General features: G+C 47.2%; 1 protein-coding gene across 10 annotated transcripts in view; it reads left to right on the top strand.

Moving 5' to 3' along the window:
• The window catches only part of SLC24A4 (solute carrier family 24 member 4), a 91303-nt gene extending 81123 nt beyond the window's left edge, over window positions 1–10180 (top strand). For 9 of the 10 annotated variants that reach the window (XM_023205502.2, XM_026455421.1, XM_026455408.1 and 6 more), the window contains 3 exons: window positions 3270–3382; window positions 3794–3859; window positions 5078–10180. In XM_023205502.2, coding sequence (XP_023061270.1) covers window positions 3270–3382; window positions 3794–3859; window positions 5078–5230 — 332 coding nt within the window. In that variant the 3' untranslated portion in view covers window positions 5231–10180. The remainder of the gene's footprint in view (window positions 1–3269; window positions 3383–3793; window positions 3860–5077) is intronic. The other variant, XM_023205503.2, reaches the window with a different exon arrangement.
• The last annotated feature ends 16560 nt before the right edge of the window (window positions 10181–26740 follow it).

Below are 26740 nucleotides of genomic sequence, written 5' to 3'. Positions count from 1 at the left end.
TCCTTCCTTCCTTCCTTCCTTCCTTCCTTCCTTCCTTCCTTCCTTCCTTCCCTCCCTCCTTCCTTTCTTCCTTCCTTCCTTCCTTCCCTCCCTCCTTCCTTTCCTCCTCCTTCTCCTTCTTCTTCCTCTTTTTTTTTTTTTTTTTTTTGTGATAGAGTCTCACTCTGTCACCCAGGCTGGAGTACAGCAGCATGATCTTGGCTTACTGCAGCCTCTGCCTCCTGGGTTCAAGCAGTTCTCCTGCCTCACCCTCCTGAGTAGCCAGGACTACAGGCAATCGCCACCACACCCAGCTAAGTTTTGTATTTTTAGTAAAGACAAGGTTTCACCATGTTGGCCAGGCTGGTCTCAAACTCCTGGTCTCAAGTGATCCACCTGTCTCAGCCTCCCAAAGTGCTGGGATTACAGGCATGAGCCACTGCACCCGGCAGACTTCCTCCTTCTTATAAGGACACCAGTCATCAGATTAGAACCCACCCTAATTCAGTATGACCTTACCTTAATTTGAGTACATCCTCAAAGACCCTATTTCCAAATAAAGTCACATTCACAGGTTCCAGATGGACATGAATGGGGACGGGGTGCTCAGCCGAGTACAATGAGTACAAGGAAAGTTGGTGAGCACCAGGGGCCCAGCCGACGTTCAGCGACATGAACTTGGTGGGATTCAGTCATGCCAGCTCCAGCAGTGCACAGATGACAAGTTCATCCCTAGCCAGAGTCGGCTGGGTGGACACAGTGGAAGGTCAAGGGACAAGGGAATGTGCAGTTTAAACAACTGGTCCTAGAGTTGAGGCCAGGGAGGGATGTCAGGATGCTGGAAGTTTAAGGGCTTGCAGGAATGGGGAGTGTCCCAATAAGGTCAACAAAGGGTCTCTTGTAGGACCAAGGGACAGATGGGTCTCTGAAGCAGCACATCATTTCAGAGTGGCTACAGTGAAATGTAGAAGTACGGAAACTTCTGTACTTCTCTGAGGACTCCCAGCCGCTGCGCCTCACTTCATGCTCCCAGCTACCCTGGGCTGGGAGGAGGAAGGGTGAGGCCAGGAGTGGGGGTGTGTAATTGTCCTCAGGGTAACATTGATATGATTGACAGGGACTCCAACAAACATGGTTAAAAATAGCTTCCTGGCTGGGCGTGGTGGCTCATGCCTGTAATCCCAGCACTTTGGGAGGCCCAGGTGGACGTATCACCTGAGGTCAGGAGTTCGAGACCAGCCTGGCCAACATGGTGAAACCCTGCCCCTACCGAAAATAAAAGAAATTAGCCAGGCATGGTGGCGCATGCCTGTAATCCCAGCTACTTGGAAGGCTGAGGCAGGAGAATCGCTTTAACCCAGGAGGTGGATGTTGCAGTGAACCACTGCATTCCAGCCTAGGTGACAGAGGGAGATTCCGTCTCAAAAAGAAAAATAAATAGCTTCCTGATGACAAAAGATCCAGGAACCCCTGTTCAGAGCCTTCTGCACAAACCAGGAGGCCATGCAGCGTGTGCTCTAACCACAGGCACCATATCCTGTGGTGGCCTCCTTCCAGGCCCCCAGCACGAAGCGTGGTCCTAGCCCAGGGCATCAGCTTGACCTGGGAGTTTATGAGGAACGCAGACTCCCAAACCCTGCTCCAGATCCACTGAAGGAGAATCTGCATTTTCACAAGACCTCCAGATGATTCCTGTGCTCACTAAAGTTTGAGTCACACTGCCCTAGAAGTCCTCAAAGGCTCACACAGCTGCCGGCAGCCCCGTTTATGCAGAGCGGGAAGTCCACCAAACCTGAGACCCACTCATCCCCTCCTCTGCAAACTCAGGCACCTTTCTACCCTCCTGACCTGCTGGAGTGCCTGCTCTTCACCAGGTGCAACTAACTGAGCCACAATAGTTGCTGCACGTTCCTGCATCTTACCAGACACTGAGAGACCAGATGGCCAGTTTCCCAGAGACGCCACCCCTAACAGGACTAAGCTGCCGAGATTTTGCAGTCACTCAAAACAGTGCCTGGGGCAGGCTGGGAGGAGGATTGTAAGGGGTCGACAGATGACAGCAACAAGCAGTGGAGGAAGAGGTGACCTAGCTATGCAACATAGGTGGGCTGGCGGTCGAACAGAGATGGGCTGCCTGTGTGGGTGCCGATCTGAGTTGGCTGCCATACGTCCCAGCTACCAAAGCAATGTTGTGGTTCTAGGCATTTATGTTTCAGGTTTGTTCATTCCAAAAACATGCGTATGTGTGCCAGGTTAGGACAGCGGTGTGGAAGTATGGCTTAATGGCCGGGTTAGGGCAGATTCCAGCCAGTATGAATCTTACTTATAAAAGTTTGCTTTCTTAATTATATGCCTCTCCAGTTACTAACTTCCTGATTGTGTGGCTAGCTGGATACCGGACAGCTGGACAGGAAGGGGAAGGATGAGGACATGAGCCCCTGCCTCTGATATGCTTCTAGCTTTGTTGGGGAAAGAGAGCTCACCCTTCAGAAACTACCAGGGCATAAAATCTGATGTCCTATGATCCCAGCCTGGGTCGTGGGTGCTGTTGCCTGGGTCTCAAATACGTTTCAAGGCTTGGTGAAAAGGATGCTGGACCAGGTGACCTTGGGCACATCCCAAGCCTGTTTCATCTTCTGTCACGTGAGGTGATGCCCCACTCCGACCTCCAGCCCAGGGTAGCTGGGAGCATGAAGTGAGGCACAGCAGCCGGGAGTCCTCAGAGAACATCAGCTGATGAGCCCGGCAGGAGAGATCATGAAGGGCCCCGCATGCATCTGCTAGGCTGTTGTTCCCACAAACCGGGTGCCATAAACAACGGAAGTGTATTGTCTTGCGGTTCCGGAGGCCAGAAGCCTGAAGGAGAATCTGTTCCAGGCCCCTGTTGCCTCTCTGTCCTTGGCTGTCTTCATCTTTGCCCAGGTTCTTCCTGTGAGTCCAAATTTCTCCTTTTTATAAGGACACCAGTCATATTGGATTAAGACCCTAACGACCTCATTTTAACCTCTTACCTCTATAAAGACCCAATCTCCAAATAAAGCCACATTCTTAGGTACTGAGGGTTAGAACTTCAACATATGAATTTGGAGGGTTAGAGTCAACCCGTAATTGTCCCCTTTAGGCTTGAGGAAGGGCATGGATCCCTGGCCTTACAAAAATGTTTAGAAATGTAAGATCCTTGCAGAAGGAATTCCTTTCCAAGGAATGGCACTGATAGAACAGTTAGGAGAAAGAATACAGGCTTCTGGTGACCTGCTCTTATAAAATAAATGTGTTGTTGTCCCCTGCAGGCCTTGGGGACATGGCAGTCTCCAACACCATAGGAAGCAACGTGTTTGACATCCTGGTAGGACTTGGCGTACCGTGGGGCCTGCAGACCATGGTTGTTAATTACGGATCAACAGTAAGTTCTTCTCACCTTGAATTGATGTGTTTTACCCAGAAGGATAGTGATGTTGGCCCAGTTCCAGCAAGAGGCTCTGGGAGACGACCTCCTCTTCTCCTTGGCACTCAGACACCCATTTTCCATGGCAGCTTCTAGAGCACCTTAGGGATGTCTGAACTTCCACTCCTCATCTCAGCCCGCTGGCGTGCCTGTCCCCATCCCAGGCTGTCACCTCAGATGAGCAGGGTTGTGACTTGATTCCATATTTCCCTGACCCTCCATGACCATGTGGTCACCTGTAAACATCTGTGTTTTCCTAACGAGGGAATGCATTGGCCCAGGCAATGAAAGCCCAGGCCCGCTGGGATTTCAGGATAGATTGGCTCTGAGCAGTCAAGAGACTCAGGACACGTGTGTTTGATTTTCCAGGTGAAGATCAACAGCCGGGGGCTGGTCTATTCCGTGGTCCTGTTGCTGGGCTCTGTCGCTCTCACTGTGAGTCTTTAATATTCCAAAACAGATGCCTCATGCATACTTGATTTCATCTGATTCCACCTCGTCACTTACGTGACTCTGAACACCCCTGTCACTTCCCTTGGTAATGAAGGATAAAGGCAAGAAAATGTAGACATTCATAGACACACCAAGTCCAGTCTTTGCCAAGAACATCGGCACCCTTTGTGTGCTTTTCCTGAGTACATAAGAAGTCCCCAGAGGAAGCGAATTCCATTTCCTTTCTTGCTGCCTGGTCCAGTCCCTCTCTAGTGCCAGTAGGAGAGAGATCCTCCCCTGCACATCTGAGCTGACAAATGGGAGACATGACGTCCCTCAGGATAGCACGTCAGAATGATCGAGGCCTCCCTACCCCACGTGCCCAGGTCTGTGCTGAGCACTTGACTTCAGCGTCACTTTATTGTATCCTTACAACCACCCAGTGAGGGAGGTGCTGTTATTCCCATTGCAGAAGAAATCGGGGCTCAGGGGTTAACTTTCCCAAGGTCACAGAATTGGGCAATGGCAAAGCTAGGATTTGAACTCATGACTTTTTACCTGCAATGCTCCAGTGAGGTCCTAGGATCCAGCCCCAGGAAGCCTTGATTGAGGGACAAGGAGGAAGGCGGTGGAAGGAAGGGTAGAAGGGTCAAGGAGAAATGTAAGATAAGTCTCTGCTTTAACCCTCTACCCCAAACACACACACACACACACACACACACACACACACACACACACACACATGCAAAGAGAAAGATGGGTCAAGCAGACATTTGCCCAGCCAGGGGTCCATAGGAGCCTTGGAAATTGTGCTAAGAAGACAAGGGAAAAGATCATGGTGCCATGCTCTGAAACACAGGGGTCATCCAGCTAAAGCCCCTGTTCGTCTCTAGAGAAGGCCTGGGCAATGAGGACCACATGCCTATGACCAGCTGGGAGGAAGTGACGTGCCTGCCTGGGGAGGGCCGGTCCCATGAGGGTGGCTGTTGTGTGTCCCTGAGTCAATGCGGCCGGGCCAGAGACTCGCCCTTTCATGGGGCAAGTCTAAGCCTTCTAGGGTTTATTCTGGTCAAACTGAGGATCATCCTGCAGCACCCCCCTATGCTTGCCCACATTCTGCAGAATGTTCTAGGCTTCTTCATTTAGGTATCGCTTTCCAGTAGAAATGCCTTTTGTATTTCTTTGCCCTGCAAGCCCAGTTCCTGCACTCTGTCCTCCCAGGTCCTTGGCATCCACCTAAACAAGTGGCAACTGGACCGGAAGCTGGGCGTCTACGTGCTGGTTCTCTACGCCATCTTCTTGTGCTTCTCCATAATGATAGAGTTTAACGTCTTTACCTTCGTCAACTTGCCAATGTGCCGGGAAGACGATTAGTGCTGAGTCGCGGCCCCTGGGAGCTGATCTGGACACCCTGTGACACTGGCGTCCTCCTCTCCCCTCCTTCCCCCACCACAGGTCTCTCCTGCATAGGCAGCCACTGTCCGTTCTTTCACACACTGGAAGAAAGAGCCATCGTGGTCTTTGTCTGGTCACAGGCCAGACTGCTGGGCGTCCTCCTCCTCCTTGGAGTTCCACCCCTGCAAGGCTGGATTCAGGGGCCATTATCTGAGCAGCTTCGAAGATTCCTAGCTGCCAACCACGGAGATGTGTCGAGCATCTCATCTCTCCTGCACACTTTAGTCAGAAGGACTTCTGCATGCAGTTTGTCTTTCTGTTCTGCAGGCAGCCTCGGAAATGAGGTCATTTGTGAGCACGAGATCACATAGGGCAGGTGCAAAATAGGAAAGTTGTTCTCAAGTGTCACCTCCGGCCCAGAGGCGGTTCCTTAGGCAGCATGTGCTCCTGGGAGCCTCCAACTTTTGCTGGAAGCACCCACAGTTTGGAAGGGGCAAGACCTCAACCTGTTGGGATTTAGGGCCCATGATGGCAGACATTCTACCCCTTTTCCTGGAAAAACTGGAGGAATGAAAATATTTTTTTTTTCTGCAGAAGAGAGAAAATGAGTGAATATTCTTCTCACTTTTATTGATGCATTCAGAGAATAAGCAATGAAATATTAAACAATGAAACATCATATAGGTTCATCATACTTGAAAACTATCATTCCATATGAAAGGATCATGATACACACCAAAAAGGTAATGATCGTACAGACACAAATCCTCCGTGCGCCGTCTTGCATTGGCACTGAGGTGTTTGGTTTGGAATAGGGAAAAAGGTAAGAGACTAATGTGGAAAGGTGCTAACTCAGAGACTGGAGATTATAGTTTACAGCTGTACTTTCCAGATCTTCTCTATGTGACACAATGCACTGTCCTTGTGGGTTTGTCATTTATTTGTTAATGCTGTAGTTTCAAAACCACCCTGTTGAAAGGTCCAGTTGTTTATATGCCCAACAAATTTCATAGCCTGCTGAACTGGACTGAGTGTGTCAGAAGTGCTGGTTAATTATGCAAGAGAGATTGCCTGAAAAACAACAAATTGCTTTCTGGTTAGCTGAAGGCAAGTGTGAAAATCAGAATTTAGAATATTTAGAGCTAAGCTTCTGGAACCACGTAGTTTACTATACGTGAAAGGCCAAGAATGGGAGGCTGACTCAAAACTAGATAGAAAAATATAAAATAATTTTCGACCACTTCATAGCTCTCAAATATGTATTTAAAAGATTTATGAATACAAACCATTTATGGTTTATGGTTTCTAAAAAAGAAAGCACAATTAATTTTATAGAGAGGTTTTTTATTTTTTTAATATTTCTATTGCAAAAGTCTATCCGATTTGATGCACTTTGAATATTGAGATATTTTGCACAGATGAATGTATGGGAACTACCCATGGTGATGTAAGAGGAAAGAACATTTTTTTGTGATTCACCAGACATCGCTTTACACTTGGTGATGAGTTTAAATCCAGTAGCTAATCCCTTCCTGAGACTCAAAGATCGTGACCTGGTTGGAATTTCTGACTGTGCTCTTTAGGGCCTCCGAGTTTCAAAAGGAGGAAGTGTTTGTGCTTGTGTCCCTTAAGTTCCCTGTTGCATGAGCCTGCGACAGGACCTCACCCCCACCACCAGTCTTCTATTTGGGATTCACATCAGTATTAGTATCATAGCTCCACCAAGTTCAGGCTTCTCTTTTTGTTTTTTTTAACCTAGAAATTGGGCTCATGGTCTTCAACTTGAGGACAAGGGTGATTTTCCTAAGAAATCAGCCAAGTGGGAAGGCAGAGACCATGTAGATTCAGCAGTATCAACTTTAGCTGCAGGGATTCCAGAGCCCTCGGGACCACTCTGTCCCCTTAATAGCTTAGTTCTCCTGGTTCCTCCCATCTTACAGGCTCATCTGGGTTCCAAAGTGCTTCTGTCCCTGTTTTGATTCTCCAAACTGCCCTGTGATGTACGTAGGGATTATTCTCCCCACTTAACAGAAAGTAGTGTCTTGGAGAGGTCAAGGGTCTGTAGTTCAATGGCCAGTTATAGCAGAAGAGAGGCCAAGCACCAGTCCATCACCCCTCCCAGGCCAGCCTCTGTAAGTTGGCCACACTTGGGGAGTGAATGTGGGTGTGACTTTACCTTCCTGGTTGGTTCTTACTGTTTGAGTCAAAACCTCATCAATATATCATTGACTCCTGGGTTCCTCAGGTCATTTCCTAGTGTCTGTTCCTATCCAATGCCTCTATTTTTTCTTGAAAAAAAGACCAAAAATTATTTTTAGCTATGACAAGGCACAGGCCACATGGCCCCTGATGGCGTCCCTGCTGGTTTTCAATTCTCTGAAGCCTTGTGTAGCTTTCAGAGCATGTGTATCCTAATTACCCTCCTCTTCCTCAGCAGAACCCATTTGAGATTCTAAATGGATACTCTTAGTCTCTAAAGTTGCAGTTAGAAACTAAAATAATGTTTTTTAATATGTAATATGCTCCTCTTGGCTAATTTTCTTTTGACTTTAATGTGCCAATGTAACTTCCTTTAAAGGATCTATGCATTTATTAAATCTAGAAAACTGTATGTATACTGTAGGTGGAAAATTCTCTTTTTTAACTAAATATTTTTGCATCACAAGTTTAAAAAATTGCATGATTAATTAGGCCTTCATTTTTAAATTACACTTTCATCACTACGCGGGATTACTTTAGTTTATTCCCAAAGCTCATTAGCATGGGGTAATTACTCTGCTACAGAAATAGGCAATTTAAAAAAATGAATATCGCTCTTCTCATTGGGGGCAGAAAAGAAAAAAAAAAAAAAAAACTCATTGTACTCAGATGGAAAATGCCTATAGAGACAGGAGCAGGCTGTGCCTGTGGACTTCTGGTTTGGGATTTTGCCTCACCAGGTCAAGCGTAGTTAGAGTGGAAGGTGTCCAGTATCTTGAGAACCTGGCCCTGGAGGAGGGTTCTGGGTTAGCTGCAATGAGAGACTGGTAATTAAGGGCACCGTGAGCAGGACAGAGTCCTCGCCTTACCCACCCCATCTTTCCTGTTGCCCACAGTCTGCTGGCCCTTGTGCCTCTTCTCCTTGTCACCTGTGTCTCCTCCTTGTGCACAGAACTGGCTGCCCTTATGAATTTTCTTTTTTTCTTTTCTTTCTTTTCTTTTTTTTCTTTTCTTTTGAGACAGCGTCTCACTCTGTCACCCAGGCTGGAGTGCAGTGGCACCATCTTGGCTCCCTGCAACCTCTGCCTCCTGGGTTCAAGTGATTCTCATGCCTCAGCCTCCCGAGGCTGTAGCTGGGATTACAGGCGCGTGCCACCACACCCAGCTAATTTTTGTATTTTTAGTAGAGACAGGGTTTCACCATGTTGGCCAGGCTGGTCTCGAACTCCTGACCTCAGGTGATCCACCTGCCTCAGTTTCCCAAAGTGCTGGGATTACAGGTGTAAGCCACTGCGCCCAGCCTGCCCTTGTGAATTTTCATCTGCTCCTTACCCCTCACCTGTTAGGACTGTTTCTTGCTTTTGCCCCTGTCGGTCCCCTGCCTTAACAGACCCAAGCAGCTGATAAGGCACCAAGCTTCCCTGACCAGGTAGGGTGTGTGTATCACCCCAGGGCAGTCCTGCAGACCCTGACCAAAGCCCGTCCCTGGGCAGCCCAGGGTTTCTTCCACTTGCTCTTCCCTGTTAATGGAGATTTGCAAGCCTAACTGCATCAGCAGTAGCTCACCTCTCAGAGAACCCCGACTCCCCAAGCAGACCAGGATTTCGGGAAGGGTGTGGGTGGTGTCGTTGCTGGATACCCGTCTTTCTGCCTATCCTTTCTCCTCGCTGAATCCTGGGGCCCCTCCCCCTCCTTAAAGCTGGGGTGGACAGAGGGACAGGAGAGGGACAGGAGAGGATCAGAGTTTATCCCCCCTGGGAAAAACCAAGAGCGAATGAATCCCAGTGCCAGCGGCTGAGGCTACCTTCCGTGCCTTCCCTCCATGGAAGACAAGCGAGTTGGGCTTAGGAAACTGGAACTGGAAAGGTTCTGTTGCTATACTTTGGAACTTTCCCCCCGGGATTCAGCAGCTGAGAAGCAGAGACCTTTCTGCCCTGGGTGAATGGGTCCTTGGGGGAGGGGTTGGTCTTTTGTCTCACATTCCTGTCTTTCCTTTCCTTCCGGGCCATGCTCCTTCCTGGCTAGAAAAAGGTGGCTGTGCTGTCCCTGTGATCCACTCTCAGCAAATGCATGTGGCTCAAATAAACAAAGAACTTACCTGTCAGAGTGAAAATCCTCAGGAGATTGTACCCAAATGCCATGCTTTACATATTTATGGTCTCTCTAGTGCCCTCCAGACGTGATTTCCAGGGAGCCTTCCTCCCCTGGGGACAGTTAGCAGGAGTACCTGGGGAACCTGAGGTGGTCCTCCTCTCGGCAGCTTTGGTGCCACACTGTGCCCATAGAAACTTCTAGAAATTTCTGAAAATGCTCTGTGGGCAGCTCTTGGGTGGCAGTAAGTCCGTCACCCCCCACCTAACCCTGGGCCTGAAGCACTGCCCTTGCTCTCTCTTTGTGTGTGTGTGCACCCAAAGGATTTCCTGGTCTCTGTAGCTCATCCTGTGAGCCCTTCAAGCATGAAGCCTCCCTCGGGGCTTCTCAAAGCATGGAGAGGGGCCCTTCCTGTCCTTCGGGAAAATCTTCCCCACTGTGTCAGTTATATGGGAACAAGAGTGAGGGGGTCTTTCTCTAGGCCTGTGCCACAGGACAGAGAACACAGGATTTTGCTGTTCACTTTGAGCCACAACCTTTGCCAGCCTGGCTTGTGTAGGGGGACCTTCGCCTTGCTACAAAGAGCTGTTCCCCAAAGGGCATAGCCACAGGGTACAGGTTCTAAAAAGGCCTTTTTTTTTTTTTTTTTTTTTTTTTTTGAGACAGAGTCTCACTCTGTTGCCTAGGCTGGAGTGCAGTGGCGCCATCTTGGCTTGTTGCAACCTCCACCTCCCGGGTTCAAGTGATTCTCCCACCTCAGCTTCCCCAGTAACTGGGACTACAGGCATGCGCTGCCACGCCCAGCTAATTTTTGGATTTTTAGTAGAGAAGTAGTTCCACCATGTTGGCCAGGCTGGTTTCGAACTCCTGACCTCAAGTGATCCACCTGTCTTGGCCTCCCAGAGTGCTGAGAATACAGGCGTGAACCACCACGACTGGCCAAAAAAAAGCATTTTGATTTAGGTTGCTGTATTTGTTTGTTGATAAAGAAAACTAAATTGGGACACTAGTTTTGTGCTCAGCTTTAGGCTGGGTAGCTAATGAGAGGATGTCCAGTCTGTCACTGTGCTCCCAATGCAAAGAAATGGGTGCTCATCCAGAATCAAGAGAAGAGGCACTTCCCTCCCATTCTGTGACCAGGGTGGAGCTATCTTTCCAGGGAAGCCAGCTGAGAGGTTTTAGGGCTTTGGTTATTTGATGGGGGTTTTAAAACTCCTAACTTTTCAATGACAAATGGCTCCCAGGTGCCATTGTCTCTGTTAAATCCTGAAACATTCCCAAGCACACACTGCCAGGGGCACGGCTCGTCTTTCACCTGCATGTTTCTAAGGCTCTTTATTCAGTCTCACGGTGTCAGTGTCCAGCTGTCAAAGTTGTGAATCTTCCTCCCGCTTCTGAACAGGGCTGACAGTATACTCTCATCAAGTCTAGGAACATGTCTGCTGCTGGAATACGCTGGTACCAGGATTTGAGGGCCACGGGCGGCATCTCTGAGAGCTGAAAATCCACACTGTGCCTGTGGGAAAGTCAAGCCCTTGGCTGTGTGGCTTTTCTATCCCTTGGATTTACAGGTCTGAGAATTGGCTGTTCCTTAGTTATAACTCCAGTGACAAATGCCGGCTTAAGCCACACCTATTCCCACTGTTGCTAGAATTCAAACAGTTGCTTTTTTTTTTTTTTTTTTTTTCTTTTTGAGAAAGGGTCTCACTCTGTTGCCCAGGCTGGAGTGCAGTGGTTCGATCACAGCTCACGAAAGCCTCAAACTCCTAGGCTCAAGTGATCCTCCTGCCTTGGCCTGAAAAGTAGGTAGGACTACAGGCACATGCCACTACACCCAGCTAATTTGTTTTCATCTATTTTTAGAGAAAGGATCTCACTGTGTTGCCCAGGTAGGTCTTGAACTCCTGGCCTCAAGTGATCCTCCTGCCTTGACCTCCCAAAATGCTGGATTACAAGCGTGAGCCACTGCACCTGGCCCAAGCAGTTGCTTCTTATGCAATATGTTGGTTGGGACTTGTCCATGGACCAGGCCAATAAAATTCTTAATCCTGCAGAGAGTCGGTACCCTCATCACCCCATCACTGGAAAACAAATGTTTTAAGCTATCAAGAGAGGGAATGTGCAGCTTTTGGTTTCTAGATGCATGGTTTGGTGTGATCTGCCTTTGTGCCTAAAGGGAATGTCCCAAACAACAGAGCCTTCTTTGCGGTCACTCCAGAATTCTCTACACAGAATTTCTCAAGTCCGTTCAGGACAGACACGCAGTCCTCTTTCAATGGAAGAAGAGAGGACTTTCCCCCTCCCGAAATGACTGCAGTGCAAACAAGGCAGCTCTGTTTTTCCAAATAAGTTGTTCTTGTGAGTTTTTTCTGGCCACTGGGCATCTCCACCCTCACCTTTCATCCCTGCCCTCTAAGCTGCAGACCCCATGACCACACTGTCTGCTTCCTTGAGCTTCCTGCACGAGGCTTGGACCTGGGGGACCTGGAGACCCTGCGGACAGAACTGTGGCTGAGCCACTGTGGCCAACTCTTGGGGAGCTCCACAGTGGGGGTTGCTGGTCTGTGAGGCTGAGTCTCCATTTCAGAGTACACATTCCCTGGCAGGGCGCCTCTGCCTGTGTCTCCTGCCCAGCAGCCACCAGCAGGGAGTAGTTGCTGGTGTCTGAGCACAAAGAGAGCTTTGATTACCTAGAGAGGAAAAAGGCTGTCAGCCAGATGCAGCCAGACCCATGGGTAGATGCAGGAGTTGCTAAGGGAGGGGCCGAGTCAGGAGAGGCCAGGCGGATCCACAATGCCTATGGGGAGGCAGGCTGGGCGTGGTTTCTGAGGGAACCTACCAAATAGCAGGTAGATGGAATCAGAGGACTCTTGTGTCCTGAAAGAACCTCCTTAAAAACAACTAAAACCAAGAACTTCTGGGGCTGTTCATACGTTGTTCGAGTCCCCCCAGGATCGTTCTGGCACGCTGAGCTGAACACCACCATCTTTGTTCATTCTCTCTCTAACGGGCAAAGCAGGATCATCGAGTTGAAAACTTGTAAATAAAGAGTATATTTATCCCCCTATTTATTTTTTCAATAACTGTGACCTCCTGCACTGTGAATGCTCTGTGACATGAGATTCTTAGTTTAATAAAACTGTCATTAAATTTGAATGAATTGATATTATTGGTTACTGAACACTGGCATGAGTTTATTTTTATTGTGAAGAAAAAAATCTACAGTAAATCTAAAGTAAACCTTTCTAAGAAATCTAGCAGTCAGTATTGTAATGCAATATATCACAATCTGTACACTATCAATAAAATAAATGAGCACAAGTTATCTTTTCCTAAATAGAGCTTCTATTCACGTTTTAATAGACACACACGTTTGTATTTTTGAAAGAATTCTATACAGTGGAATAACAGCCATTCAAAACCATTTCTATTTGCATATTAAGGAAAAATAAACTTCAAAAAGGATAAGGGGTCGGAGCTTTTTAATGACAATGGTCAGTAATAGACGGAAACAGCAGAATTCTCATCACTTACCTTGGCTAGCATGAGTGGGTCCAGAATGACCCAATCGAACCTCAGCAGCTTCCTAGGGTGGGACCCGTGCAGTCACATATGGCCCCACATTGGAAGGACCCAGCTTGGTTGTCACCACCTTAGAAACCCTCAATGATTTTTTTAAAGGATCCCCACCTTTTCCTTTTGCAGTGGGCTCTGCAAATTACATAGTTGGTCCTGCTCATCAGAAAGAAGGTCGATGTTACCGGTTCTGATGTCACAGGAAATTGAGGTTCGGGAGTAGAGGTTTTGGTTAATTCCTTCATTCTGCAAAACATTCCTGAGTCCTAGCTGCCATGGGTGTCACCACAAACTTTAACATGCACATGAATCAGTTGGGTGTCTTGTCAAAAAAGCAGGTTCTGGTTCAGCAGAAATGGGATGAGGCCCAAGAGGCTAGAGTCCTAGCCCGTTCCCAGGTGATATCCATGCAACCGGTCGACACTGAGCAGTGAGAAGATAGATCAACCCTACTCACACCCAAGCCTGCTCACACGTGGGGCTTCTCATCAGTCTGCAGCAAGATGAGTATAGAAATCAAGAGAGGATATAAACATTGATGGAAATGTGATGAGTAATTTTGTTGGAATCTGGTTTTTTATTGCATCTTTCCAGTAATTTGTTTATATTGCATTACAAAAATATCCGTCCACAATGGACTAACATTGTTTTAAAATATTGTTTGAATCTTGCCCACAGATAGTTCAAGAAGTTCTACTTTAGATGGGCTAGAAACCCTTTTCATTTTAACGCATTCCAATTCATCTATGAGGCAGGAAGTCAATTACGAAGTAGGAAGGACCCTATCTTGGTCATTCCTGTGAGTGGGCTTTGTGGGTTCTGTAGGCCTTGTACTCAAGGCTCCGGGCATCCCAGTGTCCCCCTTGCTATCTGGCACTTCATCGCTTACAAAGCCAATGAAACAGAATGGGTGTCATTCCCCTTTTACAAAGGGGTCTCTAGGCTAGTGACTGTGAGAACCAGCCTGAGAAGCCACAGCCCCTTCCATTGCCCAGGGCTGCCTGGAACAGACGAGGGAGCAGGAGTTCAGCTGAATCTGATCTACCCGGGAGCTCATCCCCTCAGCTGCCTTCACAGCCACAGCTCAGTCTCTGTCAGCTTGGTTTCTTTGTTTTTTGGTTTGGATGTTCTGTTTGTTTGTTTGTTTCAGAGACAGGGTCTTGCTGTGTTGCCCAGGCTAGAATTGAACTCCTGGGCTCGAGGGATCCTCCTGTCTCAGCCTCCCAAGGACCGGGGACAACATGCCTGGGCTACCACACCGGCTCTCTCAGGTTGTTTTTGATGTTTCCTAAAAGTTGCTCCAGGCAATTGCAAGTTTACACAGGTCCTGGTCAGGTGGTCTGCTGGCCCTCTGGTTCCAGAAGCAGGCCTCTCCCAGGCTTCTGTCACCTGCATTTGCTTGCTGGTGTCCACCAGGAAGAGCAAAGTGGTAGAGTGGGGAGGAGACATGGGAGTGGATTCTGACCTCTCTCTGTCCCCACCAATGGACTCTCTCCCACGACTCAGTCTCCACTCACTGCCTGTGAGGTCTGAACATCCTGTCCTCTGCCTTGAATGTCAGATCATCATAACCCTGGGCTTTTGCTCCCCTTGGTCATTCTGCAGGTTTTAGCACTGTAGATAGTGTCCTCCCAAATAAACACATTCTCTCTTCTGATTCTCCTCTGCTTCTGCTTCCTTTTTTTTTTTTTTTTCTTTGAGATAGGTTCTTGTTCTATCACCCAGGCTGGAATGCAGTGGCATGATCATAGCTCACTGCAGCCTTGACCTCCCAGGCTCAAGTGATCCTCCCATCTCAGCCTCTTGAGTAGTTGGGACTACAGGCGCATACCACCTCCTTCGCCTCCTTCGCTTCATCATTTCTCCATCTCCTCGCCTGGCTTCTCCTCCACCTACTCCTTAAATGAAAGTGTTTCCCTGCATTCCAACCTGGAGCCTCTTTCTCCTGCCCAGCAGTTTTCCATCCTGGCTGTCCACTGGAGTCATCTCTGGACTTGAAAATACACAGACACAGAAACACTTGTTGACTTCCAATGGCCTCAGTGGATGACCTGAGGTGACCTGTCTCATATTGCTAACATCATCACCCAGGAATGTCCCTTCTCCCTCTTTATCTTGCATGACTCTGTGCCTATCCTCCTACTACTCCCTCTCCCTCTACTTGAAATAGCTTCTCCAGTCCTCTGTCCTGCAGAGTAGAGCCCATACTTCCTTCAAGGCCTTCCCAGACCCCCAGGCCAGAATGAATCACCTGCCTCTGGTTTTTATGATCTTTTGTTTGTAAGCTTGCTTCTATTATTATTTGGTAATCATTCATTTGGAATGTTCTTGAACAAACTCAGTCTGAAATATTCTCACCTGTGGCCCCCACCAAACATGGGTACCAATCTGAGGGTTATCTAAACTCATCTCTCATACTGGTCTTTGAAACCTAGAAGCAGCACAAAGGTACTTTTTCACACATTGATTCATTCAACAAACATGTACTGAGGGCCTACTCTGTGCCAAGTGTCATGCCAACTGCTGGCTGCAGAGATGGAGGGAGCTAAGTGTCCCTCAATTCTGGGAGGAGTTGAACTCAGCGGGGCTGCAGGAGCCCAGAGAATGGGCACCTAATCATCTCAGCAATCAAGGAAGACATGGACTCAAGCCAATAAGAATGAAGGGTGTCAAGGGGGATGAAGGGGAGTCATGCACACAGACATACATTTAAATCACAGCAAACATTTTGTGATTTAAAAGGAGGCAATGAATAACCAGGAAAAAGTACGATATAGAGATTATGAAAGAATTCCAAGTAGTTCAAACCGGAAACCTCATGGGGGCTACAGTGGGCTGAATAATGCGCCCCAGAGATGTCCACATCCTAATCCTCATAAGCTGTGATTATGCTTTCTTACATGACACAGGGGAATCTGCAGGTGTGATTAAGTGAGGGATGTTGAGATGGGGAGATAATTTTGGATTATATGGGTGGGTTCGAGGTCATCACACTGCTCATAAGAGGTGGCCAGGAGGGTCAGAGAGAGGAGATGAGCTGATGGAAGCAGAGGTCAGAATAATGTGGGGTCCATGAGCCAAGGAATGCAGGAAGCTTCTAGAAGCTGGGAAAGGCAGGAAATGGTCTCCCCAAGTCTCCAGAAGGAAAGCACCCCTGCTGACACCTTGATTTTAGCCCAGGGAAACTCATTTTTGGATTTTTGACCTTCTGAACTGTAAGATTATAAATGTGTGAGGTTTTAAGCCACTAAATTTATGGTGATTGTTAAATCACCCACAAGACATAGCACAGGGCCCAGGAGTGAGAGCGGGAAGAGAGAGATGCAGGTGAGGGTGCATCTGAGAGTGGGAGGAGGTGAGGGTGCATCTGAGAGTGGGAGGGCCGTGAGGGGCAGCCAGTAGGGAGCCACTGAAGGTGGCTTCCCAGAGCAGTGGCTGCTTTGGATTCCAATTTCTGAAGGGCCACCCGACTCAGTGTGGAGAATGGCTGGGATGAGGAAATGGTAACAAGACCAGAATAACAGTCATCAGCCAGGAGTCAGAAGCCCAGAAATGAGGTGAGGCCATTTGCAGAGAGGAGAGGTCGTCTCAGGGTAGGTGTTCAGTGTTTGCAGGGTGACTTGTAGGTGCAGGTGGAGGTACTGTCACACACAGGATTTGGGAACTGATTATGGAGAGAAGAGGGAGAGAGGAGAGCAAAGCTCCCAGCCCTCTGACAGGGAAGCCCAGGGGAGGAGCAGGTTTGGGGCATGGGAGATGATGAGTCCCATTTGGATGGTGGCATCTGGGAAGTCTTTGGGATTTGGGATGCGTGATTTGACCTCTCAGAGACCCTCATCTCATCCTCTGCAAAACTAGGATGGTGAACTTCCTGCAAAGCCCGTTATATGGATAATGCATTCCTGTTGCCTGGCCTGGTGCCTCCAACTTAGCCAACACCTGTGCATGGCCGCTATGATGGCAGGCAGAATGCAGACACCGTGCAACAAAGAGGAACTGCTCCCCTCAAAGCTTCCACTCTTGTTCCCTTGCTGCCTTCTCTCCAGAAGGCTGGTCTCCCCAGGGCAAAGGAGAGCATGATCTGGACCTCTTAAAGTTTGATCACTGCGTTTGGGTGTGGAGGGGATTCTGGAGCCTGGTGAGTGCCTCAAGCCTGGGTGCCTGGGATGAAGATTTCTCCTGCAAGGTGAGAGATGGCCGCCCACCTTGAGGCTCAGCCCTGGAGCTTGGGGATGGAAGAGGAGATGGGATGGGAGGCTCTCAAACTGCCTTCTCTGAGATTTTGGCTGTGGAAGGAAGAGTGTGTGAGAGAAAAGCTGTGGGAAACAAAGGGGGGCCCAGAGTTCTTGCCATGCTCCCCCTTGGGCGCTGGGCATGGTGGTCAAAGCCAGCTGGGCTGGCCCACAGAGTCCGAGGGAGGGCAGCATTGCCAGGCATGCAGGGAGCCAGCTCCCCATGTGTGGGGCTGCTGACCTGCAAGCAGGGGCTGACTTGGGCCTTCTGGGTCAGAGAGCTGGATGTGGCAGAGAGGTCTGTAGGTCCAGTGAGTCACTGGAGGCTGAGCTGGCACAGTGCAGCCGCTGGGCTGTGACCAAGCTGGGACTGAACTTCTTGGGTCCCCGGAAACCCCTGAGGCTGGGGCAAACTAAAATAATCTATCACCCCAGGCCAGGGCTGGCTTCTTGGGGATGTGACTCATGCAGTTGCACAGAGCTTGTGCTTAGAGGGGGCCCACACTTCCAAGCGTCCTGTGCTAGGCTCAATGCTCTGCTGTTGCAATCTGTAATTCTTGAAATCTGTACTTTTTTTTCAGGAGGGCGTTTTGATTTTGCACTGGGTCCCAAACATTTCATAGCACATCTTCCCATAGGCCAAGGTCACCCATGTGGACCACACGCTGCATGTCAGAATCTGCAGCTTCTGTCAACGAGACCCTTGGGAGGTGGGGACATTGAGTCTCCCTATTTGGTCCTCAACATCACCTTGTCCAAGGCTTCACTAATTAATGGCAGCTGAATTGAACCCAAACTTCCCCGAACCCACCTCTTGGCACCTCTGTCAGAGGCAGGGCACCAGGCAGAAGGCATTGAAGAGTCCACCAAACTAGACATCTGTTCTACTCTTATAAAAATCAATAAAGGAAAAAATAAAAAATAAATCAATAAAGGGAAACTGACATGTGTCGTGAACTTACACACTGTTAGCCACTTTCCGTATAATCCTCACAAGCAGCTTAGGGTAGGTATACCTCTACCTATCTTCCAGAAGAGAAAACTTGGGCCCAGAGAGGGTAAAAAGAAACTTGCCCAAGATGACACAGCCAGCAACAGTGGGGCTGGGACAGGAACCTGGGCTGTGTGGTTCCAAAGCAGCCAGAGCTTCTGCCCCTCCCTGACCCGCCCCGGCACCCAGCCAACCTCAACAGCTCTTTAAGAAAGTGAGTCCCGCTTTGGGAATGTTCTTAGCTGAAGTCCCAGAAGCCTCCTGCTGAGTGCACACCTGTCTGCAGACTCTCACCTGGGATGACAGCAGAAGCCCAGGCTGGGACTGTGGCTGAGAAGACCAGTGTGGGATCAGATTTCCCCTCAAACTGACTGGCTTGTTGCCAAACCATGATTTCAAATGAACCACCCTGGTTTATTACACTGAAGAACACTTGAGAACACATTTGATTTTCAGAGGAAGTAAATATCCCCAAAAAGGAGAAGTGAAATAAAAACAAATCACATCCTTACCCCCAAGTAGTTATGGAACATCTTTTTTGCTAAGCACACTATACAAGGAAGTGTCACAGGCAGCCCTGGTCCTCCAAGCAAAAGGCAGGCAAGCAGGATTAACAATGATTAGGAATTGCAGCAGCTATCAATGGTGGGCACTTAAGCTTTCCTAGGCAGTACAGGCATACCTCGGAGACATTGCAGGTTCATTGGTGGTTCAGTTCCAGACCACTTCAATACAGCGAATATCACTTCATTGTGCAAGTTATATGTATTTTTTTTTTTTTGGTTTCCCAGTACATATAAAAGTTATGTCTATACTGTAGTCTATTAAGTGTGCAATAGCAGTATATCTATTATGAGAAACAAATGTGCATACCTTATAATTAAGGTATGCAATATGCTTTATTGCTAAAAAATGCTGACGATCATCTGAGTCTTTTTGCTGGTAGAGGGTCTTGCCTTGATGTTGATGGCTGCTGACAGATCAGGGTGGTGGTTGCTAAAGACTATGGCAATTTCCTAAAATTAGACCAGAATAACGTTTGCTGCATTGAAGGACTCTTCCTTTCATAAAAGATTTCTCTGTAGCGTGCAATGCTGCTTGATAGTATTTTACCCACCGTAGAACTTGTGTCAAAATTAAAGTTCATTCTCTCAAACCCAGCTGCTGCTTTATCAACTAAGTTTATGGAATATTATAAATCTTTTGTTGTCATTTCAACAATGTTCACAGTGTCTTCACCAGGAGTAGATTCTATCTCAAGAAACTACTTTCTTTGCTCATCCATAAGAAGCAACTCCTCATCCATTCGTTTTATGAGATTGCAGCAATTTGGTCACATCTTCAGGATGCCCATGTAATTCTAGTTCTCTTGCTGTTCCCACCACATCTGCAATGACTTCCTCCACTGAAGTCTTGAACCCCTCAAAGTCATCTACGAGGGTTGGAATCAACTTCTTTCACACTCCTGTTAGTATTGATATTTTGACCTTCTCCCATGAATCACAAATGTTCTTAATGGCATCTAGAATGGTGAGTCCTTTCCAGAAGGTTTTCAATTTACTTTGCCCAGATCCATCAGAGGAATCACTGTATGTGGCAGCTATAGCCTTAGGAAATGTATTTCTTAAATTATAAGACTTGAAAGTCTAAGTTACTCCTTGGTCCATGGGCTGCAGAATGAATGTTGGTGTTAGCAGGCATGAAAACAACGTTAATCTCCTTGTATATCTTCATCAGAGCTCATAGGTGATCAGGTGCATTGTCAATGAGCAGTCATATTTTGAGAAGAATCTTTTTTTTCTCTGCAGTAGGTCTCAACAGTGGGTTTAAATTTTCAGTAAACCAGATGTGCTGTCATTCAAGCCTTGTTATTTCATTTACAGAAATAATGAAATGTTATTTCATTTCTAGGAAGAGTTGATTTAGCATAATTCTTAAGAGTCTGAGGATTTAAAAAATGGTAAATGAGCATTGGCTTCAACTTAAAGTCACCAGTTGCATTAGCCCTTAACAAGAGAGTTCAGCCTGTCCTCTGAAGCTTTGAAACCAGGCATTGACTTCTCCTCTCCAGCTGTGAAAGTCCTAGATAGTATTTTCTTCCACTAGAAAGCTGTTGTGTCTCCACTGAAAACCTGTTGTTTAGTGTAGCCGCCTTCCTCAGTGATCTTAGCTAGATCTTCTGGATAACTTGCTGCAACTTCTATATGAGCACATGCTCCTTCACTTTGTACTTTATTTTGTATTTATTTGTTTTTTTTTTTTTAAATACCCCTTGGTGATCTGCACACCTTGTACTTTTATGTTACAGAGATGATTTCTTTTCTTAAACCTCATGAACTAACCTCTGCTACCTTCAAACTTCTCTTCTGCAGCTTCCTTGCCTCTCTCAGGCTTCAGAGAATAGAAGAGAGTGAAGACCTTGCTCTGGACTAGGCTTTGGCTGAAGGGATTGTTATGGTTGCTTTGATCTTCTATCCAGACCACTCAAACTTTTTCCAACTCAGCAATAAGGCTGTTTTCCTTTCTTATCATTCATGTGTTCCCTGAAGTGGCACTTTAATTTCCTTCAAGAACTTTTCCTTTGCACATTCACAACTTGACCATTCAAGGGCCACCTCCTCCCTCCTTCAGGTCTCCCTGACTGTCCTTCACAGAATGGGAGGAAGCAAAGAAAACCATGAAAAATGACTCTTTTATGCCGAACGTTTATGAACAGTATTATCAGAGCAACTTAAATTATCTCTATAACTCATGGCCTCGTTTTTTTAAATAATAAAATATGCAATACTCTTTACTATAAATTCCACATAGCCAACTGGTTTTCACAGAATGCTTTCACTGATTTTTGCCAAACTCTTGTATCTCTAACCAACCTATGGTTGCAATTGATGAATAACATTAATGCTGTAAATGAAGACATTTTTGTTTATACTAACTGGGTGCAATCAAAGGGAAACAACAAAGATATAAGTCAGAACTTCATTCATTCATCAACAACATGAATGACTTCACTGCAGAATAAGACAATAGTTTTTGAAAACTAGAAGAAAATGTTCTTAGTTTTTTATGCTTTTCACAACATAATGACTAAAGACATGACATACTTTTAAAAAGCAGCTTCTCTGAAGTATAATTGACACATGATAATTGTCCAAGTTTAAAGTGTACAATCTACTAAGTCTTGATCTATGTATAGACCCACAAAACCATTACCATGATCAAGATAATGAAGATATCAGTCAACCCCAAAAGTTTCCTCATGCGCAGTGACCTTGATTTTTTTTTCATTTCTACATGAATGTAGTGGGCAATGTTCTATTCTAATGCCAATATCCATTTTTTTCATCCTTCCCAATAGAATCTTAATTTTGATCAGGTTTCAACTCCTCCACAGTATGATCTGAGAAGGTTACTCTTACCCCAGGACCAGGCATAGATCCTAATTAACCTAACCATTGCATGACATTCTCTTATTGACTGGGGTGGGGATGTGACCTATGTTGACCAATCACACTATACGGAATTTTATTCCATGCTTAGGAGAGAGGCTTTTCCTGACTTCCTACAGGATGGACCCAGGCAACACGATCCTGGTTGTCACTGTAAGTTATCTTGGAACCACAGGAGAACTGGCCTTAGGATGAAGTCAGCACTGAAGGGGTCAGAATAGAAAGAGGGACTAAATCAATCACTGAGTGATTGATGGCAACATTAAGTCTCTGACTGATTTGCACCTGGAGCCTGCCTATAGCCGGCAGCTGTATAGGCAGCTCCTAAGAGGGCTGCCAATTATTCCTGCCTCCTGGTCTTCAGGCCTTTGATAATCCCCTTCCCTTGAGTGTGGACAGCACCTGTGACTTACTCCTAACCAACAGAACTGGGATGTCATGTCTGTGATATGGTTATATAGACTGAGACTTGCATGTTGCACTCTCTCTTTTGCCTTCTCAGTCTGCACACTTTCATGAAGGAAGTGGTCATGTTGGAGATTTCCACATGGCAAGGAGGTGAGGGTGGCTTCAAGACAATAGCCAGCAAGGAACTGAGGCCCTCAGTCCAGCAGCCCTCAAGGAACTGAATCCTTCCAACAACCATGTGAGTTTGGAAGCAGATCCTTCCCCAGCTAAGCATTCAGATGAGACTCCAGCCCTTGCCAGCAACTTGATTGCAGTTCTGTGAGAGAGCCTGAAGCAGTGGCAAACATCAACATGTGCCAAGTCTCCTAACTTACAGAGACTGTGAGATAATAAATGTGTGTTAAGGCCGGGTGCCATGGCTTACACCTGTAATCCTAGCACTTTGGAAGGCCAAGATGGGAGGATCACTTGAGGTCAAGAGTTCGAGACCAGCCTGGCCAACATGGTGAAACCTCATCTCTACTTAGAAAATACAAAAATTAGCTGGGTGTGGTGACACACCCCTGTAGTCCCAGATACTTGGGAGACTGAGGCAGGAGAATTGCTTGAATTCAGGAGGTGGAGGTTGCAGTAAGCCGAGATTGTACCACTGCACTCCAGCCTGGGCAACAGAGCGAGATTCTGTCTCAAAAAAAAAAAAAAGAAAAAGAAAAGAAAATGTTATTGTAAGCTATGAAAGTTGGGGTTAATTTGTTACACAGCAATAGATAATGAATATACCACCCTATCTCTAGGCTTTGAGTTAAATGGGGTAATCCATTTCCTATGTATTCAGTCCACTCAGAGTTAGGGTTTTCTGTCACTTAATACCCAAGAGCGTCTTCCTATGGCATATTCATCCCACTAGCATCTAAACTGCTCAAGAGCAGGACTTCATGACCTCCTAATGCCTCAGTGGTGTCACTAACTTTGTAGACTGTATGAATTAAGAACACTGCTGGCCCTGATTTCTGCTTCTCTTCTGACAGCACAATCGAGCAACAATCAGAATGGAACAAAACTCAGAAATGGAGAAGCCTTTGTCCTTAGTTACAAGTCATTTTTATTTAGCCAGCAAGAGTTTATTACTGTTTACAGAACCCTCTACTCGATATTGGAGGGGGGTGAGAAATGTATTCCCTGCCCCCAAGGAGCTTGCACCCATGGTAAGGACAATTGAAGTATGAGAATCATACATTGTCTAGCAATGTGTAACATGGGCAGGTTAATAGGGCACTTCAGTTGGGACAGGCTTCAGGGACAGAACCCAGAGTCACATGAGCAAATGCAGCTGGTTGTCTGGGCAGGGAAAAGTTCCCTGAGAAAGAACTTGGAAGCCTCCAGTTCGTGCCTCCATTGATAGGTAGGGCTAGCCAAGGAGGAATGGGATGCCGGGACACCAGACGAGACGCTTCCCCAATAATATAGTTTGGGGGCTGTTTGGAAAGCTGTTTGTCTTCTCATCAACTTAGTACCCTATCTCTGAGTTTGCCCACCCCTCACAGCCAAGATGGGTCCATGAGATTACCCCTTCTGAGAACTGGGAATTGGGGCTTAGGTGCTGGTCAGTTTCTACACAGCTGCAGTGGAAACACGTACTCTTGGGGGCTGCAGGATGGTCTCTCAGTAGAGAAGGGAAAGAGGCCTGGGACCTGCAGAGAGGGGGACAATGAGGCAGAATCCCAGAGAGCCATACTGAGGAAGGTCTCTATCGTTCCATAGGAGAGACCCCCAGCATGTCTGTCTGGGCCCCCTCCCTTCCAGAACTGGGGGAATCCCTGACCAGCCGTGGGGACCACAAGGCACACCTACACCTGTGTCGGATTCACTTCCTGCCACACAGAATCTCAGAACAGGAAGAGGCAAGAGATCCAGGCAGATGCCAGGCCAGCCCCCATGGGGCAACCTGGCTCTCAGAGGTGCTTCTTTAGCTAGTATAATGTTTAGAAATCGGGGCCAGGCACAGTGGCACAGTGGCTCATGTCTGTAATCCCAGCACTTTGGGAGGCAGAGGTGGGTCGATCACCTGAGGTCAGGAGTTTGAGACCATCCTAGCCAAGAGAGGGAAGCCCCGTCTCTACTAAAAATACAAAAATCAGCTGGGCCTGGTGGCAGGTGCCTGTAATCCCAGCTACTCGGGAGGCTGAGGCAGGAGAATCACTTGAACCTGGGAGGTTGCAGTGAGCTGAGATGATGCCATTGCATTCCAGCCTGGGCAACAGAGTAAAACTCCATCTCAAAAAAAAAGGTTAGAAATCGGAAACTTTCCTATTAAAAATTCCAGATTTTTAAATTGTAAGGGCTCGGGTGCTCAGGCCCTCGTTCTTGTTGGATAGCTGTTGGTGAGAACGGAGAAGACGCTGTCCCTCTGGCCTGGTTCCCAGTTGACCCCAACCCTACCCCGTCAGGGCAGACAGTTTTATTACCATTTGGCCTGAGGACACTAATTGATTTTGCAATAATAGAGCTTGTCTCTCTCTGTCTCTCTTTTAAAGATTTCTCCAAATCTTTAAAATGGAGAGAATGGACACGTAGAACCTTGTTGGGGGTCAGAAGATGAAACCCTTGCAAGATGAGCTGTTTTCTGATGATCTGCTTTTGCCAAACAAAATATCCCAAACAGCAACCATTTTATTGGTCAGGAATTCAGAGCATGAGGACTTGGGAATGAAAAGAGAACCCAGGAAGAGAGCAGAGGGAAAGCTTGGCCAAGGTGCACCATGGGCCACAACCAAAAGAGGCTGCTCAGATTCTTGGTCTCCACTACGGTCATTTATCAGCAACAGGGTCACGGTGGGGCCCCATCTCATGTCCACCTGAGGAATTCTGGCTTCTCAGAGCAGGTGAGCATTGGGGCTAGGCCCATGGAAGCCAGGCTTTGAGAGACTTGTCCTGCGTTTCCCAGCAGTGGTCCAGGGAGCTGAAGGAAACCTTTCAGATCAGCCTGGGAGGGGATGAAGGATTGTTCTAGGTGCAGTAGTTATATAGACCGCTTCCCTGGGGTCCAGGGAAGCCTGAGAGTGGCCTGCAAACTTGTTTTAGAAACAACTAAGGAATAATAATGGGGCCCTGGAGGCAGGGGTCTTCTTGTCCATCTCATTCGTACTCATTGTTTATAGATGAGCAAGATGAGCCTTTGGGAAGAGACTTGCTCAAGGCCACCCAGAAGCCGGAGTTGAACATGGGTCTGTCCTCAAAGCCCATGTTTTCAAACAGGGCTTTGAAACCCTTGGAAACATGTTATAGCCCTGTTGAGGGAGATGGTGGAGAAGATGACTCATTCCCATCCAAGAGGAAATAATTTAGCCTCTGAAGGAGAGGAAAAGTCAGTGGGGGGTGGTTATGACCTAACAAAGGGAACCTGTAGGAATCTGGGCAGAGGAGAAAGAGGTGTGAGCTGGAGCAGTCAGGGTGGCCTCCTGGAGGCTGTGCTTTTCCCCCCTTAAAAAAAAAATAACAGCTTTATTGAAATATAATTTATATACGGTACAATTCTCCCACTTACAGCATATAATTCAATGGTTTTTACTGTAGCCAGAGTTGTGCAACCATCACTGCAATCAATTTTAGAACATTTTCATCACCCCATAACTCTTAGCAGTCATTCCTCATTGTCTTCTCTTCCCCCAGCCTCTGACAACCACTAGAGTACTTTCTGTCTCTCTGGACTTGCCTATACTGGACATTTCATATAAATGGAATGTGGTCCTTCGTGACCAGCTTTTTTCAATGAGCATAATGTTTTTGAGGTTTATGCATGGTGTAGCATGTGTCAGTACTTCATTCCTTTTCGTGGCCTAATAATATTCCACTGTATGGATGTACCACATTGTGTTTATACATTTGTCAACTGATGACATCTTTTGGCTAGTATGAACAATACTACTATGAACACTCATGTATAAGTTTTTGCATGAACACGTTTTCATTTTTCTTGGCAACATAACTAGGAATGCAATTACTGAGCCATATGCCTAACTTGATGTTTAACTTTTTGAGTCACTGCCAGACTCTTTTCCTAAGTGGCTGCACCATTTTACATCCCACGGGGGAGGCTGGACTTTTCGTGTATGCTCAGATGTGGATTCTTTTCTTTCTAACTTCTGGCTGATTTGGTGGAAATCCAGGGAAGATGGGAGAGGAGGGTGTGAGGAGAGAGCAGCAGGGCCGAGAGGCCTGAGGATCTTTTCACCAGAGCCCTGGGCTCAGTCCTGTCTGGTCCTCACTTGCCATGTGGCCTTGAGCAAGTCACCTCCACTCTCTAGACCTCAGTTTCCTTATCTCTAAAATGAAGGTATTAGATCTGGAAGATTTTGCCCCCGGAGGACACTTGTGATATCTAGAGACATTTCTGGTCGTTACAGAGAGAGGCTGATGCATTGGGTATTTATGGATCATAGGGAGGCCATGGATAGCGTTAAACCTCCTGCAGTGCAGAAGGCAACCCCAATAACAAAGCATTAGCCGGCCCCAAATGTCAATAATGGCCAGGTAAAGAAATCCT

This window comes from Piliocolobus tephrosceles, chromosome 6, assembly GCF_002776525.5.
Source record: "Piliocolobus tephrosceles isolate RC106 chromosome 6, ASM277652v3, whole genome shotgun sequence".
NCBI classification, from domain to species: Eukaryota; Metazoa; Chordata; class Mammalia; order Primates; family Cercopithecidae; genus Piliocolobus; species Piliocolobus tephrosceles.
The sequence above is the reverse complement of the archived record's forward strand: the minus strand, read 5'-3'. Positions and strand labels throughout refer to the sequence as shown.